The sequence below is a fragment of the Cannabis sativa genome, chromosome 8 (genome assembly GCF_029168945.1).
Source record: "Cannabis sativa cultivar Pink pepper isolate KNU-18-1 chromosome 8, ASM2916894v1, whole genome shotgun sequence".
NCBI lineage: Eukaryota > Viridiplantae > Streptophyta > Magnoliopsida > Rosales > Cannabaceae > Cannabis > Cannabis sativa.
In genome coordinates, this window is record NC_083608.1 from 42,538,919 (window position 1) to 42,563,957 (window position 25,039).

Sequence of the window (25,039 nt, forward strand, 5' to 3'; positions counted from 1 at the left end):
CCACAAATAAAACAAAAAGTAGAGAGGTTCTCATACTTAAAGTTCGCCCAAAACCAACTCCGATCCTCCCGGAATATTTTCATTCTTCTTCGCAACGGTTTATCGACATCAATTGTCACCCGAACTCGCATGTATTCCCTCCATACGCCTGAAAAATTGTTGATATCCGATTCCACAAACTTACCCATTAGATTTCCTATATCCGTGACCACTTTCAAAGACTGAAAACCATGTTCAAGATCATATATATGAACCCACAAATCAAGAAAATGAAGATTCACACTCCGGGGATTCTCCCCTTCCTTCAGTCTATGGAGAATAAGTTGTTTCTTATTGAAAGTCCAAGGACTTCCTGTGATCACCCTATCAACGTCTATCTCATGGTAAAATTGAAATAAAAATAGATTAGAGTTTAGTTCCTTTACGTACATTCCTTTGCCCGGTTGCCATAGGAACGCCATCATATTTTGAAACGCATCAAAATCACTAACTCTGCCCGAGAGGAGTTTCCCAACTAGACACCATCGAGTATCAATGACAAGTTCTTCTTGTTCGACACGTGAAGCAACTAAGCCAACCTCATCCTCTTCCTCCAATTCCAATGATGCCCATTGATCTTCCAAACCTTGTAAATCCATGATTCAATCGGCCAGAACAGCAAGACTATTTCGACTTCCACACAGAGCACTCAATTGAGAGACTTATCTAACATACCATTAGGCAGACTTTGTCTTTTATGCTAATTAACAGATTCTTAATTGTTAAAGTATACAATTTTTACTAATTATTAATTTGTATTATTTATTAATTATTGTTTATTATTAATTATTATTTTTTGTATTAATTTTTATTGTCTTATTAATTTTTTATTATTTATTGATTACTGTTTTATTATTAATGATTAATTGTTGTTTATTTATAGGTTTAGGGTGTAATATAATTTTTTTTTTTCAGTCTTCCAAAGTTCCACGACTTTTACTGCCAGTGTCTGAACATTACACTGGTCGTGTTACTTGGCGGGGCGGTAGTTACTATTACCCCAAAGTAAAAGCCAAGTTTGTACAAATGTAGTTGTTGGAAAGGGTGAAGGAGGAATCCCCTTTCAACAATTTTTTTGAGAGAGAGCCATTAGCGTTTTCAGGTGCTCTTATCCATCAGCTCTTCATGCATAAGATAAAATCAGATAAAGATGATGAGGTGCATTTTTATATTGCAAAGAAGAGATGCCGATTCGGCCGAACTGAGTTTGCCTTGGTGACTGGGCTTAATTTGTTACGTGGACCGACTGAGGCTGAGGTTTCGGAGAGGGCGACGTCAGACCGTTTGATAGTAGAATATTTTAATGGGGATCCATCTATCAGCATTGGTCGTCTGCGCAGCGTCTTTGAGAGTTGCACTGAGAAGGATGATTGTTACAAGTTGGGTTTGGTGCTGTTCGTGATGGGTGTTCTGACTGGGAAAGAAGAGAAGACCCTGGTTCCCCCATTTATCATTAGAATGGTTGAGGACCTCCCTTTTTTCTACAATTACCCGTGGGGGAAAATTTCTTTCAACTTGTTGAAAGATACTTGGAGTAAGGACTTCGTACAAAAGAAAAAGCATATGGATGAGAAGATTGTGAAGGGAACGACTCAGAAGGAGTCAAAGTATTCGGCCTATGGATATGCTGTAGCATTGCAGTATTGGGCTTATGAGTCCATCCTCGAGCTTGCTGAGAAATTTGCAATCAGAAGATCGCATCGCTTTCCCCGAATGGTGAACTGGGAGAGTAAGGATGCCCCACTCGGGAAAGAGGAAGTCATCAAATTATTTGCAAAGAAAGTGAGTTTGTTAATTCATTGCATTTGCTTACGTTTATTTATTTATTTTATTTTAATTTAAGTCTAATAATCAATTTGTTATAATTTGCAGTTGACAGTGTACTCCGTTTTATGTCCGCGGAGTAATGAGGCCGAGTTTTTGAGCCACGTCCTTTGGAGGTGAGGCGCCTCTATTTGTGGATATGGAAGAATTGGTTATTGGCGATGATGGCCAGCCTACTCAGGATAGTTTGCGCAGCCAAGCTTCAAAGCTTGCACTCACGCTAGAACAGCGAGCGGAGGAAGCTGGAATCTTCAGAGATGATACACCACCACATTCTCCACCATCAGGGGCCCGTTCTGTTCCACCGTCTGCCTCAATGCCCGATTCTGCATCTATGCCGCAGTCAGCATCTATTCCCAGCACCTCACAGCCTCAGGTGCCAATATCTTCTGCCATATTGGCAAGATTGGAGCGTGTTGAAAAGGAACAACTTGCTTTGAAGCAAGGCCAGACTGATATTTTGAAAGGGCAGAATGAGATAATGGGTTACTTGAAGACCCTATTGGCTCTTATGGGAGATCAGAGAAGGCCCAGCGCAGAGGCAGGAGCCACGGCCCGGACGCCGTGTCTCCAGGAGATGAGTTCATTCTTCCGAATGATTACAGACCTAATGATGTGGAAGATGTACTCCAGACACCTCAGAACATGTCGGTCACGTCCATTAGAGATACCCAAGATTCAGAGGTTCAGGTTTTAGAGACCGTTCCAACACCGGTGGAGAAGAAAACGAAGAAAAGGCCAAGGTGGTTTGACGAGTACACCGAAATGAAGAAGAAGATGAAGCCATCAACAACCAATGTGAATGTTGACCCACTTCGGCCCGTTGATGAGAAGTTACTACATAGTTTTCGAAATTGGTTAGTGGGAACCATCGGAAACAAGTATCCGAGGGACGTCTTCACCGGGCTGTGTGGCGTGGCTTGGTTCTCGACCCTAAATACAGACAAACTATGGCTTTCTGATGACGTAAGTTTATTAACTAAGTATTATATGTTGTTATTTACTGCTTTTTACCGTTGTTATTTGTTTTTTTTTTTTTAATGTTGTAATGTGGTTGTGCTGACTTATTTATATGTGTTGTGCAGCATTTGGATGCTGCTTTCCATATGATGAGGAGGAGGCAACACTTCTTCCCGGAGTTGTACCCACGTAAGTGTACTGTGATGCCATCTTGGTTTACCTCATCGTTGAGGGGTCGGTGGGATGCTTGGAAGAGCAATACTGACCATGATGGTTTTGTTTGGGATGAGTCCATCTTGGAACTCCTTCGTGGGGATCCAAACCAATTTTTGCCTTCTTGGAAGGGTATGGAGTGCATATACATGGCCATGTTCTTGAACGGACCGAAACATTGGATCGCTATGGAGGTCAATCTTGAGTTGTGGAAGATATTCCTCTTCGATTCGAGTCTTGGATCTCTAACGAAAGACGAACTGAATTCACTTATGGATGTGTGGTGCCCTTTACTAGCCAAATTGGTGGACCAGTGTGGTGTATGTGACACTCATTACATGGTGATGGTCCCTCAAATGACAGCCTCCGAAAGTCAGGTCAGACCCTTCGACTGGGAAATGATGGACAATAAAGTTGTACCTCAGACAAAATCGAGGTAATTTAAATGCATTTTTTTTATAGTATGTTTATTAATTAACAAAAAATTTTTATAATATTCTCTATGGTTTATTAAATTTGGCGTTTACCTACTATTGCAGCAGCGATTGTGGAATGTACGTCATAGAGCATATTGAGCATAAGTTATTGGATCTACCATTCGATGGAGTACATGATCAGCATATGTCGCTCTTTCGCCAGAGATGGGCAGTAGATTTATTCTACCAGAACTTGGCATGAACTTTAGATGTTTAATTTTTTATATTTGTTGAACAATGTTTACTTTTACACTTTTCAATTTGAATAAACTACTTTCACTAAAATTATTTTATTTTATCAGTAGAACTTGTTTTTGGTTCATATTTTTAACAAAGTTTAGAAATAATGCAATGCGAAATACGTAACAGTACAACACATGTTCATGCCACAAATTAAAAATATTTTACACCATAAATATAAATAACATAATAGTCCAGCGCATCACAATACTAATAAACTAAAAATTTATGTTAAACCTCGGTAGGTGCAAGTGCTTCTGTTGTGTCCCGTGGCACCGCACTTGCTACATTTTCGTGATTTGATAATCCTTTCACCATTACAAGCAGTTCGGTTGTTCTTAATTCTTCCAACCTTTTGCTTCTTGGGTCGCCTGCTTGGTTGCTTCTCAACAGGCACTCCAACTGTCATGTTCTTTATGTCATCAGGTAATTCCCAATCATCCTCGTCACCAACTGGCATAATTGTTCCTTCGTATGTTCTCCTCCAATATTCGGTTGTGTAATATGGCGAGCATAGTGTGTACACGCTAATACTTCGCTCCTGAGATGCAGCACATGCATGAGGACAAGGAAACTTCATGCACTGGAACAAGCCGCAAGTGCAACTCTTTTCCTGCAAGTCCACTACGCCACCGGTGAGAACTGTTCTTCCAGGGTGAACCTACAACGTGTAAGGCCCGCATGAGTCAACGTTCAAAAACTGACCTTTTTCAAAATGCAATGCCAAGTCCTCCTCCATTTCTGGTGCTAGGGGTTTTGTCCACTTGTCAGCTTTTTCTTTTCGTGAAGCAAACCACTTCTGGACTTTGGACCTCAGGAATGCTACAGCAGCAGTGATCGGGAAGCCTCTTGCATCCTTAGTTGTGTTGTTGAAGCTCTCAGCCCAGTTGCTCGTCATTACATTGTAACGTACCCCTGGAAAGTACGACCGAACCCATTTTTCAAATCCGATTTCCTCAAGATATTTTGCAACCGCTGGATTCATGGCCCGAATGTTCTCAAATTCTCTGTGAAACTCTGATCTTGAATACGTGTACGCACACGTGTAAATGTGATTCGTGAAGACGTCAGTCTTGAACTTGTGGTTGACGTTCATAATAATGTGGTGGTAGCATGCACCGTGGTGTGCATCAGGGAACACGATATCCAAAGCACGAACAATACTTTGATGCCTATCCGAAACAAAAGCTAAGTTCTCAACATCACCAATCGTTTCTTTCAATTTTCTCATAAAATAGGTCCAGGAATTGTGGTTTTCACTGTCAACTATAGCAAAAGCTATCGGAAAGATATGACTCCCTGCATCCAAAGCCATCCGCACACAACATTTGCCCACCATACCTAGTCTTCAAGAAAGACCCATCAACGCATATAAAGTCGACAAAACTTAAACCCCCGAATTGAAGGACCCAGAGAGAAGAAACAATACTTGAAGCGACCATCTTCTACCACAAAATCCGTGATGGTACCCGGATTCGCAACCGTAGCATGTGCAAGTAACTAGGTAATAAAGAGTACGAATCTTCGTGTGTACCCCGAGTCGGGTGTATTGCCTTCTCTGCACCTCCATGCCTTTTCGTAACTCATTTGGATCCCGTAATCCTTGTGCATACTTTTTCTTATATCAGAGAGCAACTGATCCGAGCCGTCAGTTGTGAACTTATCCTTAATTAGATGGGCAACTATTACAGGTGATGCTTGACGGTTATCATTTCCTCGAAGATCAAGGGAACATGTATGTACATTATGAAATGTACTCACCTCAAACATGTTAGAAAGTACGTTCTTCTTCGCTCTTAATCTCCACCCACAATCTGTATCCTTACATGTGACGTACCAAATATCGATCACGGACTTCCTAACGTAGTAGTCAAACCCTTTCTTCATTGCATACAGGCCAACAACCATCTTTAAATGCTCTTTGTCTCTAAAAAACTTTCCCACATGTAACTCCCCGCCTGGTGTGCCACCCGTAGATATATAATGACTATGATCCTCGATGTCTTCTCTTGTATACATTTTCTCCTTGAATTTACCGTAACTTGTCGAAGAAGAAAATGGATCGCTCCATCCGATCACATTGGTACCTCGAGCATCGGTAGGACCACTAACATCATTGGTCTCTCTACCATTATTAGGACTGTCTTGTCGGTAGTTCCTCTAGCATGGTAGTTTCGCCTGGACGACTACTACTAGTACCAGGTGTTTGGCAATTTTCTCTACGGGGCATTCTTTTATGTGTCGGTGGCCTCGGTGGCCTCGGTGGTATTTGGTACGATAGTGGAGTCAAGTTCAAAGGTACATCAACAGGGGCCTTTGTACCTTCGTCGTCTCTTACGCCATCATTGCCCTCAACATAATATTCAGGGTCTGGACCATCACAAAAACCATCAATGAAGGGCATTTGTGCTACAATATCAGCACTCGGCATCATAGTGTTTAATTCAGGTAATACATCCGCAACCAACACCTCTGGATTTGTTTCTGGAACAAAACTCCCAACCTCGCTACGATTATCCTTAACAGAACTTGGTGTGGGACTAGGATCAACCCAAACATTCTTCTTTAACAAAGTCACAAACAAAGGAATAAATTCATCTGGCTTCTTCGCAAGTGTAGATAAAAAGTACCTTGCACGCTTATCATTTCGAATAACTTCAGCAGGATACTCATAGCCTTTCCTGTACTTGTAATTTACTTCCAATTTCAAGTCATACTCCGCTTTGTCAACATCCAGTTCTTCGTACAAAACATCAACCAAACCTGAGTAGCTTAGGTTCGGATCAATGTCAATTGTCAAAGCGGCACTCCCTTTATAAATCCAATCTCTACCATCAAGCTCCCAAACACCATTATACATAACACACGCATTAACGATTGAATGTTGTCACAAACATTTAAAAAAACACAGTTATAATTTACAACAAAAATCTCACCGAAAAAAATCTTAATTAATCATTAATAAAAAAACAATAATAATTAATTGATAATAAAATAATAATTAATAATTAATAAATAATAATAAAATAATTATTAATAAAAAAATGAAAAATAAAACTATAATTAATAATTCATAATAAAACAATAATTAATAATAAAAAATTAAAAAAAATTAATAATAAAATATAATTAATAATTATTACTAAAACCATAAAAAATATAACAATAATTAATAAAACAATAATTAATAATAATTCATAATATAAAACAATTATTATTTAAAAAAAATAAAACAATAATTAATAATTCATAACAAAACAATAATTAATAAAAAAATAATAATTAATAATAAAAAATAATTATTAATTGATAATAAAATAATAATTATTAATAAAAGAAAAATTAATAACACAAATATTAATAAATCACTACAAAATAAATTAAGCATACAATAATAAACAATAAATAATCATAATTAATTAAATAAAAAAATAAAAAAAAAACTTGCAGTAGGGTCCGATTGGTCCGACCATCGGACCCCATGGAGGTGCATCGGACCATCCTTTAAAAAAATAAAAAAAATTCAAAAAAAATCCAAAAACCACTCGGGTCCGATGGGGTCCGATTGGTCCGACCATCGGACCCATATGGAGAGCATCGGCCCCAGGGTCCAAAAAAAATTAAAAAATCAAATTTCCCATAAAAAATTACAAATTAAAAAAATACACAGGGTCGGACCATCGGACCCACATGGTCCGACCATCGGACCCATCGGACCCACATAGCAAGCATCGGACTCAGGTCCAAAAAATAAAAAAAAAATAAAATAAAACCAAAAGGGTCGGACCATCGGACCCACATGGTCCGACCATCGGACCCATCGGACCCACATAGCAAGCATCGGACTCAGGTCCAAAAAATAAAAAAAAAAACCAAAAGGGTCGGACCATCGGACCCACATGGTCCGACCATCGGACCCATCGGGCCCACATAAAGAGCATCGGACCCAGGTCCAAAAAATAAAAAAAAAATTAAAAAAAATATAGAACGGGTCAGACCATCGGACCCACATGGTCCGACCATCGGACCCATCGGGCCGTCTTCCCTGCCATCAAATTTTTCAGCTCATTGGACCCCCATCGGGCCAGCATCGGGCCCGACGAAAAAAATGCAGAAAACCAGAACAAATCCAGATTTCACAGGCAGCAAACTTTATCAGAAAAAACAGCCAAATAACAGCAACAATCTACAGATCAAGTATCAAAATAACATTCTAAACTAAATATAACAACAACAAACAACATTGTTCAAACAAAAAAAAAAATTACCCATAAGTTAGTGTATGATGCTCGTCCAAAAATGAGAGAAATTATGTGGTGAGCCTTGTGCAGTGTGGTGCTAGTGTAGTGAGGATGAGAATAGAGGAGCAAAATTTGACCTTCCCTCTGTGTAGCTTCGGGCAGGTTAGAGAAAAGAAGAGAGAGGGAAAGAGAGAAGAAGTGATAGGGGGGTGAAGGAAAAAACAGAGGGTATTTTGGGCATAATAGAAAAATTGTCATATATTTTAAATACAGGGTATTATGAGTTTTGAGGATAAATTTTAATTAAATGCAAGCATACAAATTCAAATTTCCCAATTAAAATTATTTATTATTTAATTACTTTTTTAATTTAATGAAGAATAATAAAATTGGTGCAGAAAAAATAATTCTGTAACTACAAAAAATAACTATGTAAGTTCCAAATAAACCAAAACACAAACAATACAGAAACATAAAAACACATAAAGGTTTTGTACGTGAATTCAATAATCCTTGTATATTATTACTAGTCCACAGGATCACACTCAGAGATAAGATTCATTAGATAGATCTCAAAAATATAAAGTAATGGACTTATGTATAAATAAACTCCCTCTTATTTTATGCCGCAAACTTAATGTGTTCTACATTCTAATCGAATCTTATTGAAATTTTAAGTGCTCAAACTCCCTCTTATTTTATGCCGCAAACTTGTAGAACCTTCTCTCGAAGGTAGCAATGTAGTTTTTCTTCTTTTGTAAACTTTATTACATACTCAAGATAATACAAAATACATAAACACGAAAAGAAAGAGACGAACAACCACTTCTCTACAAAACAAAGACTCGTTTTTTTAAAGATATGAATACAATTCAAAGTGTATGAAAGAGATGCTTGACCTAGCTGCTACAAGGTGTATTTATTAGGGGTGTTCAACAAAATTTATAAATCGCCTAACTCGAATAAACCACCCAAACCAAACCGAATAAACTAACAAAAAATACAACCGAAATAATATAATGAAAATCCAAACTGCCCAATAAATATATTGGGTGGTTTACAAATTATTCTAAATCGCTCAATTAACTCGAACAAACCGAATAAAACCGATTTATATATTTTTTTTAATAAAAGTGTATATATTATATTACATAGATTATATTTATTGTATTTGGAAATTGAAATTGAAGTTTAAAATCTATATCATATTATTACTATTTTCTATTATTTCATTTAAATATTTTATGTTTACTCAATTATATTAAAATTCTTAAAATTAATTTAAACTATAATATTCTTAACTTAAAATATAAATAATATATTTTTATTTTTTTATATCTAATTATTTGAATACTAGAAACTAACAATAATAATTATAAAAAAAAAAAAAGTGAAGAACGGTTTGGACGGGTTAACCCGACCAAACTGACAAAATCATTGGGCAGGTTGAACTTTTTTTACTTTTTAATTGGGCGGGTTACGATTAAATATTTGTAACTCGATATTTATATTGAGTTAATAAAAATATGTTATAACCCGACCAAACTGACTGACGTACACTCTTAGTATTTATAATTAATATACACATTATTGATAACTCATACGCGGTCTAAATAATACCACAATTCACTTAGAAACTTTTCTAAAATTATTCTTCAATCAGCCCAGAAATTTTGTGTTCTATACTTACAGAATCTTGAGCAGTAAGTGAAACTTTTCTTTTATAAAAAAGAAAAGTCTTGCTTCGGTTTTCTTCACAAAAAATCTAATAAAATATTTTAGGAAACTCACAAAGAATGAAACATACACAACTGGATAGATTGAAATTGGTTGAGTCATCAAACTTAACCTTTATGCCTTCCTTTCCATAACTAGAAAAGTTAATCATATTTCCTACCTTATATAATTCAACAAAATTAAGGAAACAAACTAAATTACTTAGCCAAAAGTAAATAATTAAATTATAAAATATTTTTTTCAATTGATAGATGCCAAAAATAAAATTAACAGAAGTATTCTAGTTGACACATATGTTCGACATTTAGGAGAGTTTTTTAATCTATTTTTTTATGACTGTGTAAGTTGTAATTATTTAGGGACACTTGATAATTTTTATAAAATTTTGAATAATTTATAATGTCAAAAATAATATTCAAATACTTTATTAAACGCGTGACTACGTTTTCTTATACGAGTGGTAAATAGCTCTTTGAACTATATTTTGGCACTATAAATTATTCAAATTTTTTTAAAAATTTACATATAGTTTAAAATAACTACACCGTACATGATTATGAAAAAAATTAGACTAAAAATAGTCTGGAATGCCGAAATAGATAAGAAGGGTCTATCGAAACATTCTTGTAAGAGGTATACCTCAAATCTTTCCTAAAAATTTAATCTCAGTTGATTTATATTATAAAAAATACACTACTACAAAAAGTACAATTTCTAACGGTTTAAAATTTGTAATTTTTTAAAATCCGTCACAATTAAAAATATATGACTATTTTCGTCAACTATAATTGAGTATTCTCAACGATTTAATATAGTCCCTTAAAAATTAGGTCGGATTTTTTATTAAGTATCCCCTACAGCTCAAAACCAGCCATAGGGGATACTCAATACAAAATCTCTCCCAACTTTTCATAAAAACCCCCCAAATAAGATTTCTATCTCATTAGTTTTTTATTTCAGATTCTCTCTCTCTCTCTCTCATTGTCCCTCTGCTCTCTTTTGTTCTCCCCCCACTCACTCGCGTCTATTCTCACCCTCATTCTACTATATACATACTGTAGTTAGCTTTCTATTCTCTATGGAAGTTCATGTTTATAACTGCTAAACACAGAAAAGCAAAAAGAAGTATGAAAGCTTGGTACAAAGTGTGTAAAAACTAAATTGAACAACCATTTTACCAATTTTTAACTATTATTTTAATATTCAAAGAGTGTACAAAAAATGCACCAATTTATATTTACTACCTACTAGTGACGGACACACTAATAAGAGTGTGGAGACTATAGCTCCCACTAAAAAAATAAGTTAGTGTGAAAAAAAATTAAATATTTTCTATTTAGTTAAATAATTATACAACAAAATAGTAAAAAGCCCCCACAAAATTATTATAATTTTAATGTAAAGTAAATAATAAATATTTTTATAACAATTAAGCCCCAGAGATCAAAAATTCTGGGTCCGTCACTGCTACCTACTTTATAGATAAGCCAATTCAAACTGTAAGATACCAAAAAATAGAATTCTCCATCAATTCTACAGACCAAAATTATTTGAGGTTTCCAATCCCTCAAATTCAATTGTGGGATTACATAATTATTAATTGACCATTTTTTTATATATATTTTAATATAAATATAAATATAGATATAAATTGGATATAGGATACTTTCTATCCACAATAGTTCCACCAATAAAAGAACTTTTATTGCGGATATTTTTCTATGTGTGAGATTTTATTTAATTTTAAAATTCATATCTAGTCTACTTCAGTTTGCCTTTCATTTTTAATGATGGTGTAATCTTTTTTTTTTTTAATTATTATTTAACATATTATTGGACTATAATGTATAATCTCATATTTATTTGGACAACAAGTGATCAACTTTAATTTTAGAGGACTGGATTGGACATGTGATCTCTCTCTATTGTTTGCTGTTTTATTTTTTTTTTTTATATAAAAAAGGGACTATTATTTTGTTTAAAATATATTACTTTTACCATTTTAAATATATTACATATTACTTTTATAAAATTATATTAAAATTTACAATTTATACTATTTGTATCCAACACAAAACATAATACGAAGATGATTCAATCAATTGTAATCAGGACTGAATTATTGGAAGGCCAACTTTCTTTTTTCTTCTTCTTATTTTATTTTATTTATTTATTTTTGAAGGAAAATGAGATATTCTCATTAGAAGGCAAAAGCCAAAAAAATATGAGTCAAAAGGACTCAAACAAAGTCTGGAATCGCTGGCCACCAAACCATAGCTATGTCTAAGGAAAGAACCACCGTTAGGGTATCTCTAATGAGGAAACTCAAATTTGGTATTAAATCAACACTAAAAAATTACTATTTCAACATTAATTTTTTTTTTTTTCAATTCCAGCCACAACACTAAAAATTACACTAAATTTTATATTCTTTATTATTTTATTATTTTATTAATATAATAAGAATACTTTAATACTAAATATATATATAATTATTTACTTTTTCTTCTTTAAAGTATTATTTAATTATTAAATTTTTTTTTTAAAAAAAATAGTGTGGTCTACAATGTCCCACTAAATTAGGTGGGACACTGTAGACAAAGCCATTTATGAGGATATATTTAGTGTCCTATTGAAGTAAAAATAGTGTGAAACTACATTATATTTAGTGTTTTAGTGTCCCATTAGAGATGGCCTTAGCAAGACTATGTGCAACTGAAAAACCGTTTTTGGCATATGTCAATTCAATAGATTTTCTTAAAAATATTAAAGAAAAGTACAACGGTAAAGATTTGTAATAATAGATTGGATACTTATTACCGCATAATACAAATTTGCAGTAACAGAACAGAAAAATAGTACAGATAAAAACTTGACACAAGAGAATTATAGTGATATTTGTGTTCTTTCAAAAACTCCTAGACTAGAGGTCACGCCCAAAAAATAAAATTAACTAGTAAAGCATTAAAGATTATAAAAGCAATTGACTTAAACAAAATTAGACTCCCTCTAATGATTTAACGCAACCATTTGTAATCTACCTTGCCAATATAATCTCTAAAACTCACCAAGTAGTAAAATTCCTTCAGCTATTGATGCATGCTCACATTCTCCCATAATGAATCTTTGACAGATTTCCCACCAGGCTACGTGCAACTGAATCAAATATTAAGTTAGATTGATATTTAATTAGTATTTAAGATAAATATGTTGAAAAATAACTTTATATTTTAGGAAAACGGTACACTCCTTAATAATAATTTAAAATATCATCTTATTTTATGGGTTAATATTAAGAGTGTTCATCAAACCGCTCAAACTGCTTGCATCGCACTGTACCGTAGAAAAATGGGGTTTGAAATGTTTTACGGTGCGGTCGCGGTTTGAATTTTTCTTAAACCGCGCGATGTAGCGCGGTTTGCGGTTTTGAATTATTATTATGCGATTCAAACCGCACCGCACCGCACATTATAAAAATAACAATTTTTATATTTATTTAGGTCCAATATGTAAATGTTCAACTCAAAGCTCACTAATTATTGTATTGTTAAAACTTAATTTTTTTTTTATATATATTTATTTCTAAGTCTTATGGTATTTTTGACAAATGTTGCTCAAGTTTTGTTGCATTTGGGATAGTTTAATTTAGGGGTGAAAATCGGTCAGTTATGGTCGGTTCTTACAATTTTATAACCGACCGGTCGGTTACGGTTTTTATTTTACGAAAACCGTAACCGATCGTTTAGAAATTATAACTGTATAAAACCGACCGTACGGTTTTTGGCAGTTTTCTGTTTTTGGCGGTTTTGGGCAATTTTGAAGGTTTTTTTGTTAAACTATTTTTTTATTTCAAAAACCGAAACGGACCGCCATGTCAAAAAAACCGTAACCGAAACCGACCGCCAAATTCGGTGATGACGTGGAACCAAAAATTCGGTTATAGTCTGGTCGGTTTGATGGTCGGTTTCGGTTTTTCAGTTTTTATGAGCACCCCTAGTTTAATTATTTGGTGAGTCCAAACCGCAAAAATTGCACCGCACTCACCATTTTTTGCGGTAATTTCTGCAGTTTTTTAGTTTCGCGGTGTAAGTGCAGAAAAACTGCATGTGTGGGTTAATTTAAAAAAATGGCCAAAACCGCACCACCCGCACCGTGAACACTCCTAGTTAATATGATATGATTATTGAATTTTGGTGGGTTAAAAATAGTTGGGTGATATTGATAGTACAATGCTACTAGCCAAAAGATAACACCTTTAGCTTAACATTTTTTTTTTTTAAAAGTTTTTTCATTAATTTTTATTTAATAGAATTAAGTGATAAAGTCAGAGAATTTAGTATTTTAGTTATATATTTTGACTTAGTGATGAAAATTACTATCGAAATCTACAATGCTGACTTATGCCATCGAACTGGATAATTTTTGTCTAACTGAAGAGCATGTTTTGTCAAACTATAATTTGCAGATGAATAAAGCAACATGAAACAAAATTGTTCTTAAAAAGTTAGACAAAAAAATTATAACATTCTCAAACAACACACAACTAAACTTTAGCTTTTAATATTAATCTAAAAATATCACAAAATAACTACTAAAAATAAATTATATTAAAATGACAAAATAATAATAATAATAATAATAACAACAACGAAATTGTACAAGCTTAGCCAAGCCACATTTTTATATGTGGTTAATAGATATATGTATTAATAACAAATAATATATGTGAGATTCGAAAAAAAAAAAACCTTACAAAAATACTGGAATTTGAGTTAATTTTTACAAAAATACTGTCACAAGAAAATATTTTCAAAAATACTATGTTTTTATAAAACACCAGTAGAACACAAAACATAACAACTCAAAATAAACGTAGAACAATTAAAAAACACCAGTAGAACAACAGTGAGAACTTAACACAATATACTGCAATATGAAACTTATAAAAAAACACAGTAAAAAAGTAAAAAATACCGTCTGACAGTATTTTTATAGAAAAATAGCAAAAGTTAGTATAAAATGTAAATTTTTCAAAAAAAAAAAAAAAAAAAAATATACATGTGAGGGACATATCAAGAAAATGGGGGTGAGAAATTAGTGGCAACTTGCTGGTATGGGTGGTCCATTGATGTGTTGCATTTAATTTGGGTTGTGCACCATCCTTGATTCGTAAGTGTCAAATATGTGTGCACACACTATTCGAGAGTTCACACACTCACAAACATTAAAATATATGTAGAGAAGAATCACAATATTTTTCTCATTTTGTGTCTAAATTACATACTACAATATTTTATTTATTATACTAATATATATCATTCTTATAGTTTTTGAATTTTTTTGAATCATTTATAATATTAAAAATAGATTTAATTTTTTTTTAAATATAAACTTTAATGTTAGAAACTTTATTATTGATACTATAAATTATTTAAAATATTTCAAAAATTTATAAAGATAATATTATAATTATTATTATTATTATTATTATTATTATTAGACTCTTTGTATTATTAAATGACAATTCAATTTTTATTTCAACTCTAAAATTAATTATTGGCAACAAACTATGTAGCCCAAATAAATGCTAACATTTATTATATAGTTATAATAATTATAGTACTGTATAGCTATAATAATTATATTGCCATAAATAATAATGAAATAATTTAGATTGACAAATGTTTTGGAGCATATTATATATTTATATGGAGAAAAAAATTAGAATGCTATGTGTTAATTATGTGTTAGTGAGTTTTTAGAAATCAATAAAATATAATAAAGTTTAAAGAAATATATTATAGGCAAAGAATAAAATTAGAATTTTTATGTGATTGTGGGTGTTAACGAGTTTTAGTCCACGATTTAATATTATTATGATAAGTCTCGAAAGATCTTATGATTTACACAAGTGTTTAAACCCTAGAATTTATCTGAGCACTCAAAGAATGAGATTCTAATTAACAGTTTGCATGAATGGGTTTCTTATATTTATTTTGCAAGAGTTCTTGCCCACTGATAGGCAAATACAAATAATATAATGATATTTGTATCGATTTGATAAGGCCCAGCTTGTCAGGCTTTAATCTTCTACTGACGTGGAGGCTACATCATATTGATAGTTGTCAAACTGTGTCTTACTTTTGTAGATAATAAAGATACATTAATTTTTGATTAACAATTACTTTATTTCCTTATTCGAAAGATACAAATCCTAAATATAATTTTGGAAATAAAGCCATGATATTGTAGAATTTTGTAATGAATTGTTGTGATATGGAGCTAGATATATGGATGTCCATTAATTACTCATCTAAGAGATCAGCTCGAAGTCATTCAGAAATATGATGTGTCAGAGGTGTATCTTGTCTGGATGACTCGTCTGTCTAACATCCGGACGGCTTGACTTTGTTAATAAATTTAGTCCATTATCTGGTTTGGACTTACGATTGGGCTTGGAGCATCTGAGTAGAAACTGTCTTGGAATGTCCTTCATCCGAAAACATGAATGACACTATGTATTATTAAAATTATATTTTAGTATATGTTTTTTATTAAAGGTAAAATTAAATAATATATGTAAATTTGGTACAAGTTAAAAAAATGAGTCATAATATACCATAAGCTAAATTTGGCATATCATAATTTAATGTAAGATATTTGGTGGCTATAAACTATTTAAATCTTAAAGTTTAGTACGCTGAGCTATTTTCACTAAAAGTTTAGAAGTTTAGAGCATGTTTGGTATTGTTTTCTGTTTTTTGTTTTCGAAAAATTATTTTTAGAAATGAGAACAAAAAATAATTTTTGAAGTTTTTAAAAACAAGTCATGTTTGGTTAGTGTTTTTTAAAAACAATATTGACTAAAAGTGAATTGGTTTTTAAAACAAAAAACAACATTTTGTTGTTTTCAAAATTCTTGTTTTTTGTAACTTTGTTTTCTGAAAACTGTTTTCAAAGAACAAGGCCAAACAAGCCAAATTGTTTTCAAAAAACAATTTTTTGTTTTTAAAAACAAAAAACTGTTTTTCATTATGATGCCAAACATGCACTAAATCCTTCAAACTTCAATTATGTTTTGATATTCACTATTTTGTCTATTTTCTTCTTTTAACTGTTATCATGAATTATTCACGTAGACACTTATGTTACATATGACATATTTTAATTGATCTAACTCATTTTAATTAATTAAATGATTAAAAAATTATATTACATTGTAAAAAATAATTAAAAAAAATTAAATATTAAAAAAATATAATTTTAGAACATAAAAAACTATATAAAAAAAAAAAAAAACTAGTTCTTTCTTCCTGATACCACCATAGCCTGACCACCACCATAGCTAGACTGCCACCCTCTAGATCATGCTACCACCACCGCACCATTCATGTAATTTGATCAAAACTAATTACAAACCGACACAAGGAGGGTTAATTACTGGAATTGATCATATCAATGGATACTATAGTAAAACTCAATAAATATATTTCTATCATTACTAAGAGTTTAATTTCATATTTATCGTGGAGTAATTATGAGATTAATAAAAAAGATTATTTGTTTGATGAGATTCAACATATAAATTAGGTTATTAGAGCTTAGAATTATAGGTCCATAATCTCCTTATCGCCACCTTAAAACACTATCAAGATATGGATAAAAATTGTATATTGATGTCTGAAAAAATCTATTTTGATTTATTAAAATAATAAAATAAATAATTTATTTTTAAATTTATTAATTTAATAAATTAGGAAAGAGATAAAAATTATCTGGACAAAGACACCACCGTTGTCTTGTCAAGACAATGGTGGCGCCACTATTACTGTGTTAGGACTCAGTGATAGGCGCCCTTATTAGTAGGGATGTCCTAAATGAATTTGTTTTTAGGTTAATTAATTAATCCAAAAGATAAATATTTATTTGAATTTAAATTTAAAAGGTAATTATAAATATTTAAGTTTATTGAGATATTTTCTCAAAGTAGTTTAGAGATTCTCTCAAGAGGTTGAGAGATTCTCTCAATTGGTTATTAGATATTTAATTCAGGATAAATATCTTTAAAAAATTTGTTTAAATTTACGATTTAGGTTTCTAGAGTGGTTGCAGCGCTAGTTGCAATATGGGTTTCTCTACGATTTTTTGTTACAATTTAGGTTGCAGCACTAGTTGCATTATGAATTTCTATGTAGAATTCTGTAAAAATATAAAAAAAAAATATTTTAAAATGTAAAAATAAAAAAGTCCCTTTAATTTATTATTTTGAATTCAAATAGTTATTTAAATAAACTTTTATTGGTTTTAATTTATATAGATACCATGTAAATCTAAAAATAGATACGTATAGTTCTTAAGATTAATTTGATTAAAACCTTTTTCATCACTCTTAAAATTCTTGCTCATGTTTTGAGATTAAACCTAGAACATAATATACACTTTATCCTATTATCTCACACTAACCCTTATTTAAATAAACCTTTATTAGTTTTAATTTATATAGATACCATGTAAATCTAAAAATAGATACGTATAGTTCTTAAGATTAATCTGATTAAAACCTTTTCCATTATCATCACTCTCAAAATTCTTGCTCATATTTTCAGATTAAACCTTGAACATAATATACACTTTATCCTATTAGCTCACACTAATCCTTGTGTATGGTGGAAGATACGGAGACTACGATGTGAGTTTTCATCATCATCATCCAATGATATAACTTACGAAAAGAAACAAGAATACTCTGATAGGCTTCAAGAGGTAAATTTTCTTTTCGTCTATTTATTTCAAATTTAATGTATATACATATGGTGATCTTGAGGATGTAGTATGATTCTGTTGCTTACCTGATGATTTTTTAATTTAAATAATGAGTACAACAGTCTCGTATATAACTGACACATGGACTTATTTCTTGTACGAAAAGGATGACGCGTCAAGGACATAAATCCCGATAAAAATACATTCTCGCCTGATAGAAACATACAAGAAGATAGCGACTGGGACAATGTCTGGTCACATGTAATGTATCGCATAACAAAAAAAAAGTAAAAGCGAAACATAGAAAGAAGTAAGCACAATCGCGACGTATACCGATTATATGCGCTGGCCAAGTGTTTCTCCCTTACGCCTTATGTGAAGGTCGTTCCTTCATTTCAGTTGGTCCAAAGGCTCAATATTCACGGTAACTTGTCTGAACCCGTGAGTTCTTAAATTGCCAGTATACGAACGATCAATACGCGACCAAGATAGTGGCCCCCAGTGGAAATTGTTCTCTCATTTATTTGTACAAACATTTTTCATTTCCTTTAATGAAATTTATATGTATAGCGATCATGTCTGGCCAGTTATATAACTAAAAGGGTCATTTACTTTCTATATAAAGGGATGATCCACACATAAGAAAGCTCATCACAAATTCTTGCAAAAGTATACTAGGCAGCCCGAGCTCTTATTGAACCACTATATTTCTGTGTTCCTTACGTACTCCTTGTTTTATACTTTCACTACTTATTATATTGTATTTGAGCATTCGTCATTCTAGGTGAATACTCACTATTACTCTGTGAGTATTCTTGCTTAGCTTGAATACTCGCATATCTTGGTGTTGTATATTATCCTCCGACAACAATGTCTTTTTTAATTAATGGTAAAGCTCTTCAACTTATTACTGAGATGAGATCCACAACCCGAATTGGTATTCTAGCTTGGTTTTATTGCTTCCCGACAAAAATTTTAATACATGTTTGACATCATAACTAAAAAACATGTTTTTTTACTTTTAAAAACAGAAAATTATTTTTTGAAAACAATTAGACTTGTTTGGCTTTGTTTTTTGAAAACAATTTTCAAAAATCAAAATTATAGAAAATAAGAGTTTTAAAAACAACAAAATCTTGTTTTTTATTTTAAAAACAATTCACTTTTACTGGTATAGTTATGCAATTTTCATTTTTGCAAAAAAAAAATATATATTGGAAAATCATACCACACACACTTTGGAGTGTCTTTGGAATGTTAAATGTGCTACATGATATTGTGTATTTTTATCATTTTTAATAATATAAAAACCCAAATACACTAATTTAACTCATGCTTGTAAGAAAGAAAAAAAAAAATCACGATTGTACGGACAAGAAAGACAGGGAAAACGCCGACATTTAATGGCCCGTACTCTGTGTTAAGATAGATAAATAAATATAAATAATCACGCTGGTACGGAAGAGATAAGGAAAGAGAAACTAAATCCTTGATATGGTGTTTTTTTTATTGGTGGGCTTAATCCTTGAGTTAATTCTGTTGAACTGTAATTAAAAATGAGAGGTACAAATAATATTTTTAATCATAGGCTGTGCTACGAAACCTTCGAATAGTGGAAACATTCAAGATCTTGAGGATAACCTGGTTGGTGGTGCACCTTGGAGTCTTGAATTGGCTCATTGCAGCCCCATTCCCAATAAAATGTTCCAAAATTTTCTTAAAAGTCCCTCTCTCAACAATGCACAGCTCTAAAGGACCTATGGAGTTTGTTCTCCTCGAAACAACATAGCCATGGTCCACAAACGACGCGTCCATCTCTCCACAACATTCTTTAAGAACCCTCTCATCTGCATCTCCTTTAATCTCCCAGTAAATAATATAGTGACCAGGCTGTTTTGCCACCTCAGCATGGCTCGTAAAGTCAACAAGTTCGGCTTTGGCCTTGCTGGTTAACAGTTCTGACCCTTTCTCCACCACTATTTGGAGGTCCTTCTCTGTGTTCTTGTCGATATTTACTGTCAGCAAAAGCTTTCTTCTGCATAAGAAGTTCAATTTCGGTGTCCCATTATGAAATCCCGCCACTTCCACTACGTCCCCTAATCTGTACCTGTAAAGTCCTGTAAAATCAAAAATATTAATGAAACATCACATGTGACTAAATATACATACATTATATAATGATGATGCTTTTGAATATTGATCACACATTATATAGTACTACTAAGAAATACCCAACGGTTCAAATCGATCTACGTCTAATCAAAGCTTCTAGTCCTAGCTATAATTGTACGCTTATTTTATTTTTATTTTTCATCCTTATCTTTTTGTTTATGGTTGAGCAAATATGGTCCATAGTGAGATTGAATTCACTGTCCACTGGGAATTGTATTGTCTTGAGGAAACATTTCTAGATATAGCATATATATTTGGTTTAGCTAAGCCACAAAATGCTCAAACAACTTTATGCATGTCTTGCCCCTACGTACGCATTTTGATCATTGTTTGAGAGACTATGTTTTTAAATAATGTGCCATATATGTTAATATTAGTAGGAGAATCTTTTTTTGTTGTTATCTGTTTAAACAAATAGTGTTTTGATAATAATAAATTAATAATAATAATAATATCTAGTACCGTACCAGTGAAAGTGGTGAGCACAATCTCATACTCTTGTCCAACCTTGACTTGGGAAAGTGGGACTGGTTCATCTTCTATGAAGTCATCACTGGTTGAATTGCAATTCGTCTTCGTCCTATAAAGTGGTATGAACTCAAAGTAAGAAAAGGTTGGAATGACTGCAAAAGTGACCTTTTCTGGAGGCAAACAAGGGTCCAAATTAGCCCCAATCCAGCTCTCTGTCGACCCATAATCAGCACTAACTAATGGCAAATCCTTAGCATAGTGCCTTAACTTTTTCATGTAAGGCTGCATAGAACCTGTCATTATTGAGTAAACATATTTGGCATTAGGCCAAATTTTTGGAATGAGACCGTGCCAATCCAAATCTTCCAACTCCTGGCAACAGGCCTCAATTTTTGAAGCCAAACTTGGGTTAGGAAAGATTATTTCCATGACTGATTTTCTCAGTTTTGGTAGTGTAATTACTGAGATACTTAAAGTGCCTTGTCTTATATCAGCGCACAACTCTTTCCAATGCTCTTCAAAGGAAATAAAGGCCTGGACTATGCTGTAGGCAAAAGTGGAGGTAATGAACTCAACTTTGTCAGAGAAGAAGAGCCCAAGTAAGAGATGACAATAAGTTGATTGTTTATAATCTCCACTTGATATAACCTCTTGTGGGCTACAAGTAAAGGACTTGGTTTTCTCTTGTTTGATTTTGAATTCTTGACTGTTGTAATAGTGAGTTGTGGCTGTTCCTACTGTTAATCCACCTTTAGTTTTGAACTGTTTGCTGCTATAAATAAACTCAAGTATTTTACCTCCCTCCTTCGTTGGAAAAGCCCTACAAAATGGGAGCAAAGAAACAAACAAAAACCAATATCATATAGAGCTATAAATGTATACATAATCATTATGAACTATAAAAAGAGGTATTGAACCTTGATCTATAAGCTGCTGCCAGTCTAAAAATTTGAAGTGTGGTTTGGGCACTGTGCCGAGTGAAAGGCACAAATTTTTGCCTGCCCTCTGTTGTACCGGAGCTTCATATAAAAAGTAGAACAACTTCAATAACAACAACAACAAATTCTGAAAAGACCCCAGAACTCAAAGCCACAATCTTTTTCATTAAAACTTTCAAAAGATGACCTTTTTTAGCACAATAAAACAGAACAACACAGTTCAAAACCAGAGCATATATATATATATAAATAGTTTACCTTAAGGAGAGAGTAGTGATTGGTTGTTGAGTGAGGAGAGGAGCAGTGTCCCCATCTGCAATTCTATTAATAAGGGGTTCGATATCAGCATGAGAAGAAAGAGGAACCAAAGAAGTGTAAAGGGATTCCAATGCACATGAATCCAACTCATGGATATCTATGCCATTAAGCCATTTCTTCAGATACTCTGTACCGTAATTCAACTCCAGTATCCGGCGAAGAGTCTGAGTTTGGACCCAACCGGCGTTTTCAGACACTTCTTCAAACCAGCTAACGACATCGTTTTCATTATTACCGTTTCTCTGCTGATTTTTTGTCACTGAATTATTACATGGTTCCATATTGAAAAAACAAACAAACAACAAAAAGAAAGAAAAGAAGAAACAATTGTATGTGTTTATTGAGGTAATCAGAAAATTGGTGTTAGTGGTTTGTGTAATATATAACCATGTTAAATATTAGAGCTACATACTTACATACATAAATAGCTATTATATATAAGATCGATCAAGTGGTGGAGAGAGGAGGGACTTGAATTATAAATATGTTGGTTTATATGGGGTCAATTGATAATAATTAATAAATATGATATATGTATGTATATGTATATCTTCAGTCTGTAGTTCTGTACCTTACTGAAAAGCTCCAAAAATACAGCAGAAAAAGGCTATCGTAGAATGGTACGACTGCTTATTGACCACATGAGATGGGGTTTTATCACGTAGTAGGATGATTGTGTTGATTGTGTTGAGATAGAGAGATCTTTCTCTATGTCAAGGCCTTGTGAGGATACAATTACAAATGTGGGAGAGAGATCAAATAGGGACCACTTTAATAATTGTATTTGTGAATAGCTCCCCCATCCCTTATATATCTAGATTCTACCTTTGCTTTCATTAACCTCAGTATACGTACACTCAAAATCTCACTATCCAACTTGTTTACAAATTTTACGCACATTTATTTACATACTTCCCTTGTTTGTTTTTTTCTTTTTTCTTTTTTCTTTTTCAGTGGGTGGATGGATGTAATGTATGTTGCTGGTGGCTTTACACATGTATATAAATTAAGTAACGATATTTATATACTCAAAACGGTGACACTGAATAAAAAATAAATCTTAGGTGTCGCTTTTGATAAATATTATTGGTTTGAAAGATTACGAAATCATTTTGTGTCCTCTATAGATACATATTACAATACAGTGTACATATAATATATTTTTAATTTCAACATTAATTAAAATCATTTTTAAGAATTAATATTTATATATATTTTTAAGGAATTTTTTCATTTTTACACTTCAAATCAGTTTTTTTGTATTTTTAGGGAATTCTACATGATAACCCCTATTGCAACTAGCGCTGCAACCTAAATTGCAACAAAAGATCGTATAGAAACTCCTATTGCAACTAGCGTTTCAACCACTTTAGAAACCCAAACCGTAAATTTGAAAAAAAAAAAAAGTTAAAAAAATAGTATATGGAGTAATTCTCCTATTTTTAATTTTATATTCAAATCCCTATTATAAATTTTTTTAATTGTCAATCTATTTAATTATAATATACATAATAATTTTTTTTACAAATATTAGACTTCATTCTAAAATAATTTTTTGAATAATTAATTATTTTTTTACAGAACCGCTTGACCCATCTTTCTCCTTTATAAAAAAACAAAATAAAATAAATCTCCAATTTCAAAAATTAGGTTTTCAATTTGTTCCAATTTAATCTTATGTGAATTTTTCAATTCGATTTAATCTCCTACATCAGTGTCACAAACCCTTTCCTCTAATCTACCAGCTATATCACGTCCTATCCCTTTCTCTCTAGTTCTCAGTGGTCTTGTGACACAACCAGACCTAATGATGTTGCACGTCGTTCATAAATCAATTGACAATAAAAATAAAATATTATTTTGCCTTATTTACTTTCTTCAAAATTTTTTCCACATACTTATTTTTTTATTCACATGATATCATTTTTAGGTCCACTCTTTAAATGGCATTTCTAGCATGATCATTATGTCGTTCATATATAGTACTTGTTTCTTGTTACTTATTTATTTTTTGCTAATCTGAAAAATTTCATATTAAAGAAAAACTAAAACACCAAGTTCATGGTGAGAGTCTAGAGACAAGAGGTTTCACCCCCTCAATCAATGTTATTTTTGGTGATCGTTTTCAATATGTAATTTTGTCCCACTTATTTTAAATATATTTTTTGAACACGATAAGTAGAAATAGTAAAAAAATTTAACTTATTTCTAATTTTATAATTGTTATTAATTTTAAACTATTTTTTATTTAATTTATTAAATTAAAAAAAATAATTAAATGACTTGAACCAATTTAGAACTAACATACTAATTTGACACTTAAAGTATTAAAAATAAGATTGAGTGTAGAATTATCTCTAATTAGAGGTCATTCTTAATATATATATATATTTAATTATTTAAGGTTATGTGTGTAATAATTTTAAATTATAAAGAGTTTTGATACAAATATTTCAATAATTAAGTGAAAAAATAAAAATTAAATGCTAAAAGATTCTTATTTAGTAATAAATTGTAAAAAGCTAATTAATAATTATAGTAATTTAATTTTAAATATAATTAATCTTAATTAAGATTTTATAAGAAAATAAAATATCAAGTTACTATCAGGTTTTATTTATTTTTAATTTCTAAATTAATCGCAGTC

General features: G+C 32.1%; 2 protein-coding genes across 2 annotated transcripts; one reads left to right on the top strand and one right to left on the bottom strand.

Annotated features, from left to right (window-relative positions):
- Positions 1-2,002: 2,002 nt before the first annotated feature.
- Positions 2,003-3,772, top strand: LOC133030630 (uncharacterized). The gene is made up of 3 exons (XM_061103433.1): positions 2,003-2,348; positions 2,387-2,829; positions 2,949-3,772. Exons 1-3 carry the CDS (start codon positions 2,003-2,005, stop codon positions 3,474-3,476), a joined length of 1,317 nt encoding a protein of 438 aa, XP_060959416.1. The 3' UTR covers positions 3,477-3,772.
- A 16,196-nt stretch (positions 3,773-19,968) lies between these two features.
- On the bottom strand, positions 19,969-22,966 carry LOC115700897 (indole-3-acetic acid-amido synthetase GH3.10). Its single transcript, XM_030628565.2, has 4 exons — positions 22,333-22,966; positions 22,054-22,155; positions 21,133-21,956; positions 19,969-20,610 (listed from the first exon to the last, which is right to left on the bottom strand). The coding sequence occupies exons 1-4, from the start codon at positions 22,671-22,673 to the stop codon at positions 20,072-20,074; spliced, it is 1,806 nt and encodes a 601-aa protein (XP_030484425.2). The 5' UTR covers positions 22,674-22,966; the 3' UTR covers positions 19,969-20,071.
- Positions 22,967-25,039: the final 2,073 nt, after the last annotated feature.

Bases quoted from the DNA above. Each gene is read 5' to 3' on its own strand.
- LOC133030630 (XM_061103433.1), top strand. From the start codon at position 2,003: ATGGAAGAATTGGTTATTGGCGATGATGGCCAGCCTACTCAGGATAGT. The intron at 2,349-2,386 runs GTTACTTGAAGA...ATGGGAGATCAG, and splicing joins AGGGCAGAATGAGATAATGG to AGAAGGCCCAGCGCAGAGGC. The intron at 2,830-2,948 runs GTAAGTTTATTA...TGTGTTGTGCAG, and splicing joins AACTATGGCTTTCTGATGAC to CATTTGGATGCTGCTTTCCA.
- LOC115700897 (XM_030628565.2), bottom strand. From the start codon at position 22,673: ATGGAACCATGTAATAATTCAGTGACAAAAAATCAGCAGAGAAACGGT. The intron at 21,957-22,053 runs GTTCAATACCTC...CCCATTTTGTAG, and splicing joins GCAGCAGCTTATAGATCAAG to GGCTTTTCCAACGAAGGAGG. The intron at 20,611-21,132 runs GTACGGTACTAG...TTGATTTTACAG, and splicing joins TGTGCTCACCACTTTCACTG to GACTTTACAGGTACAGATTA.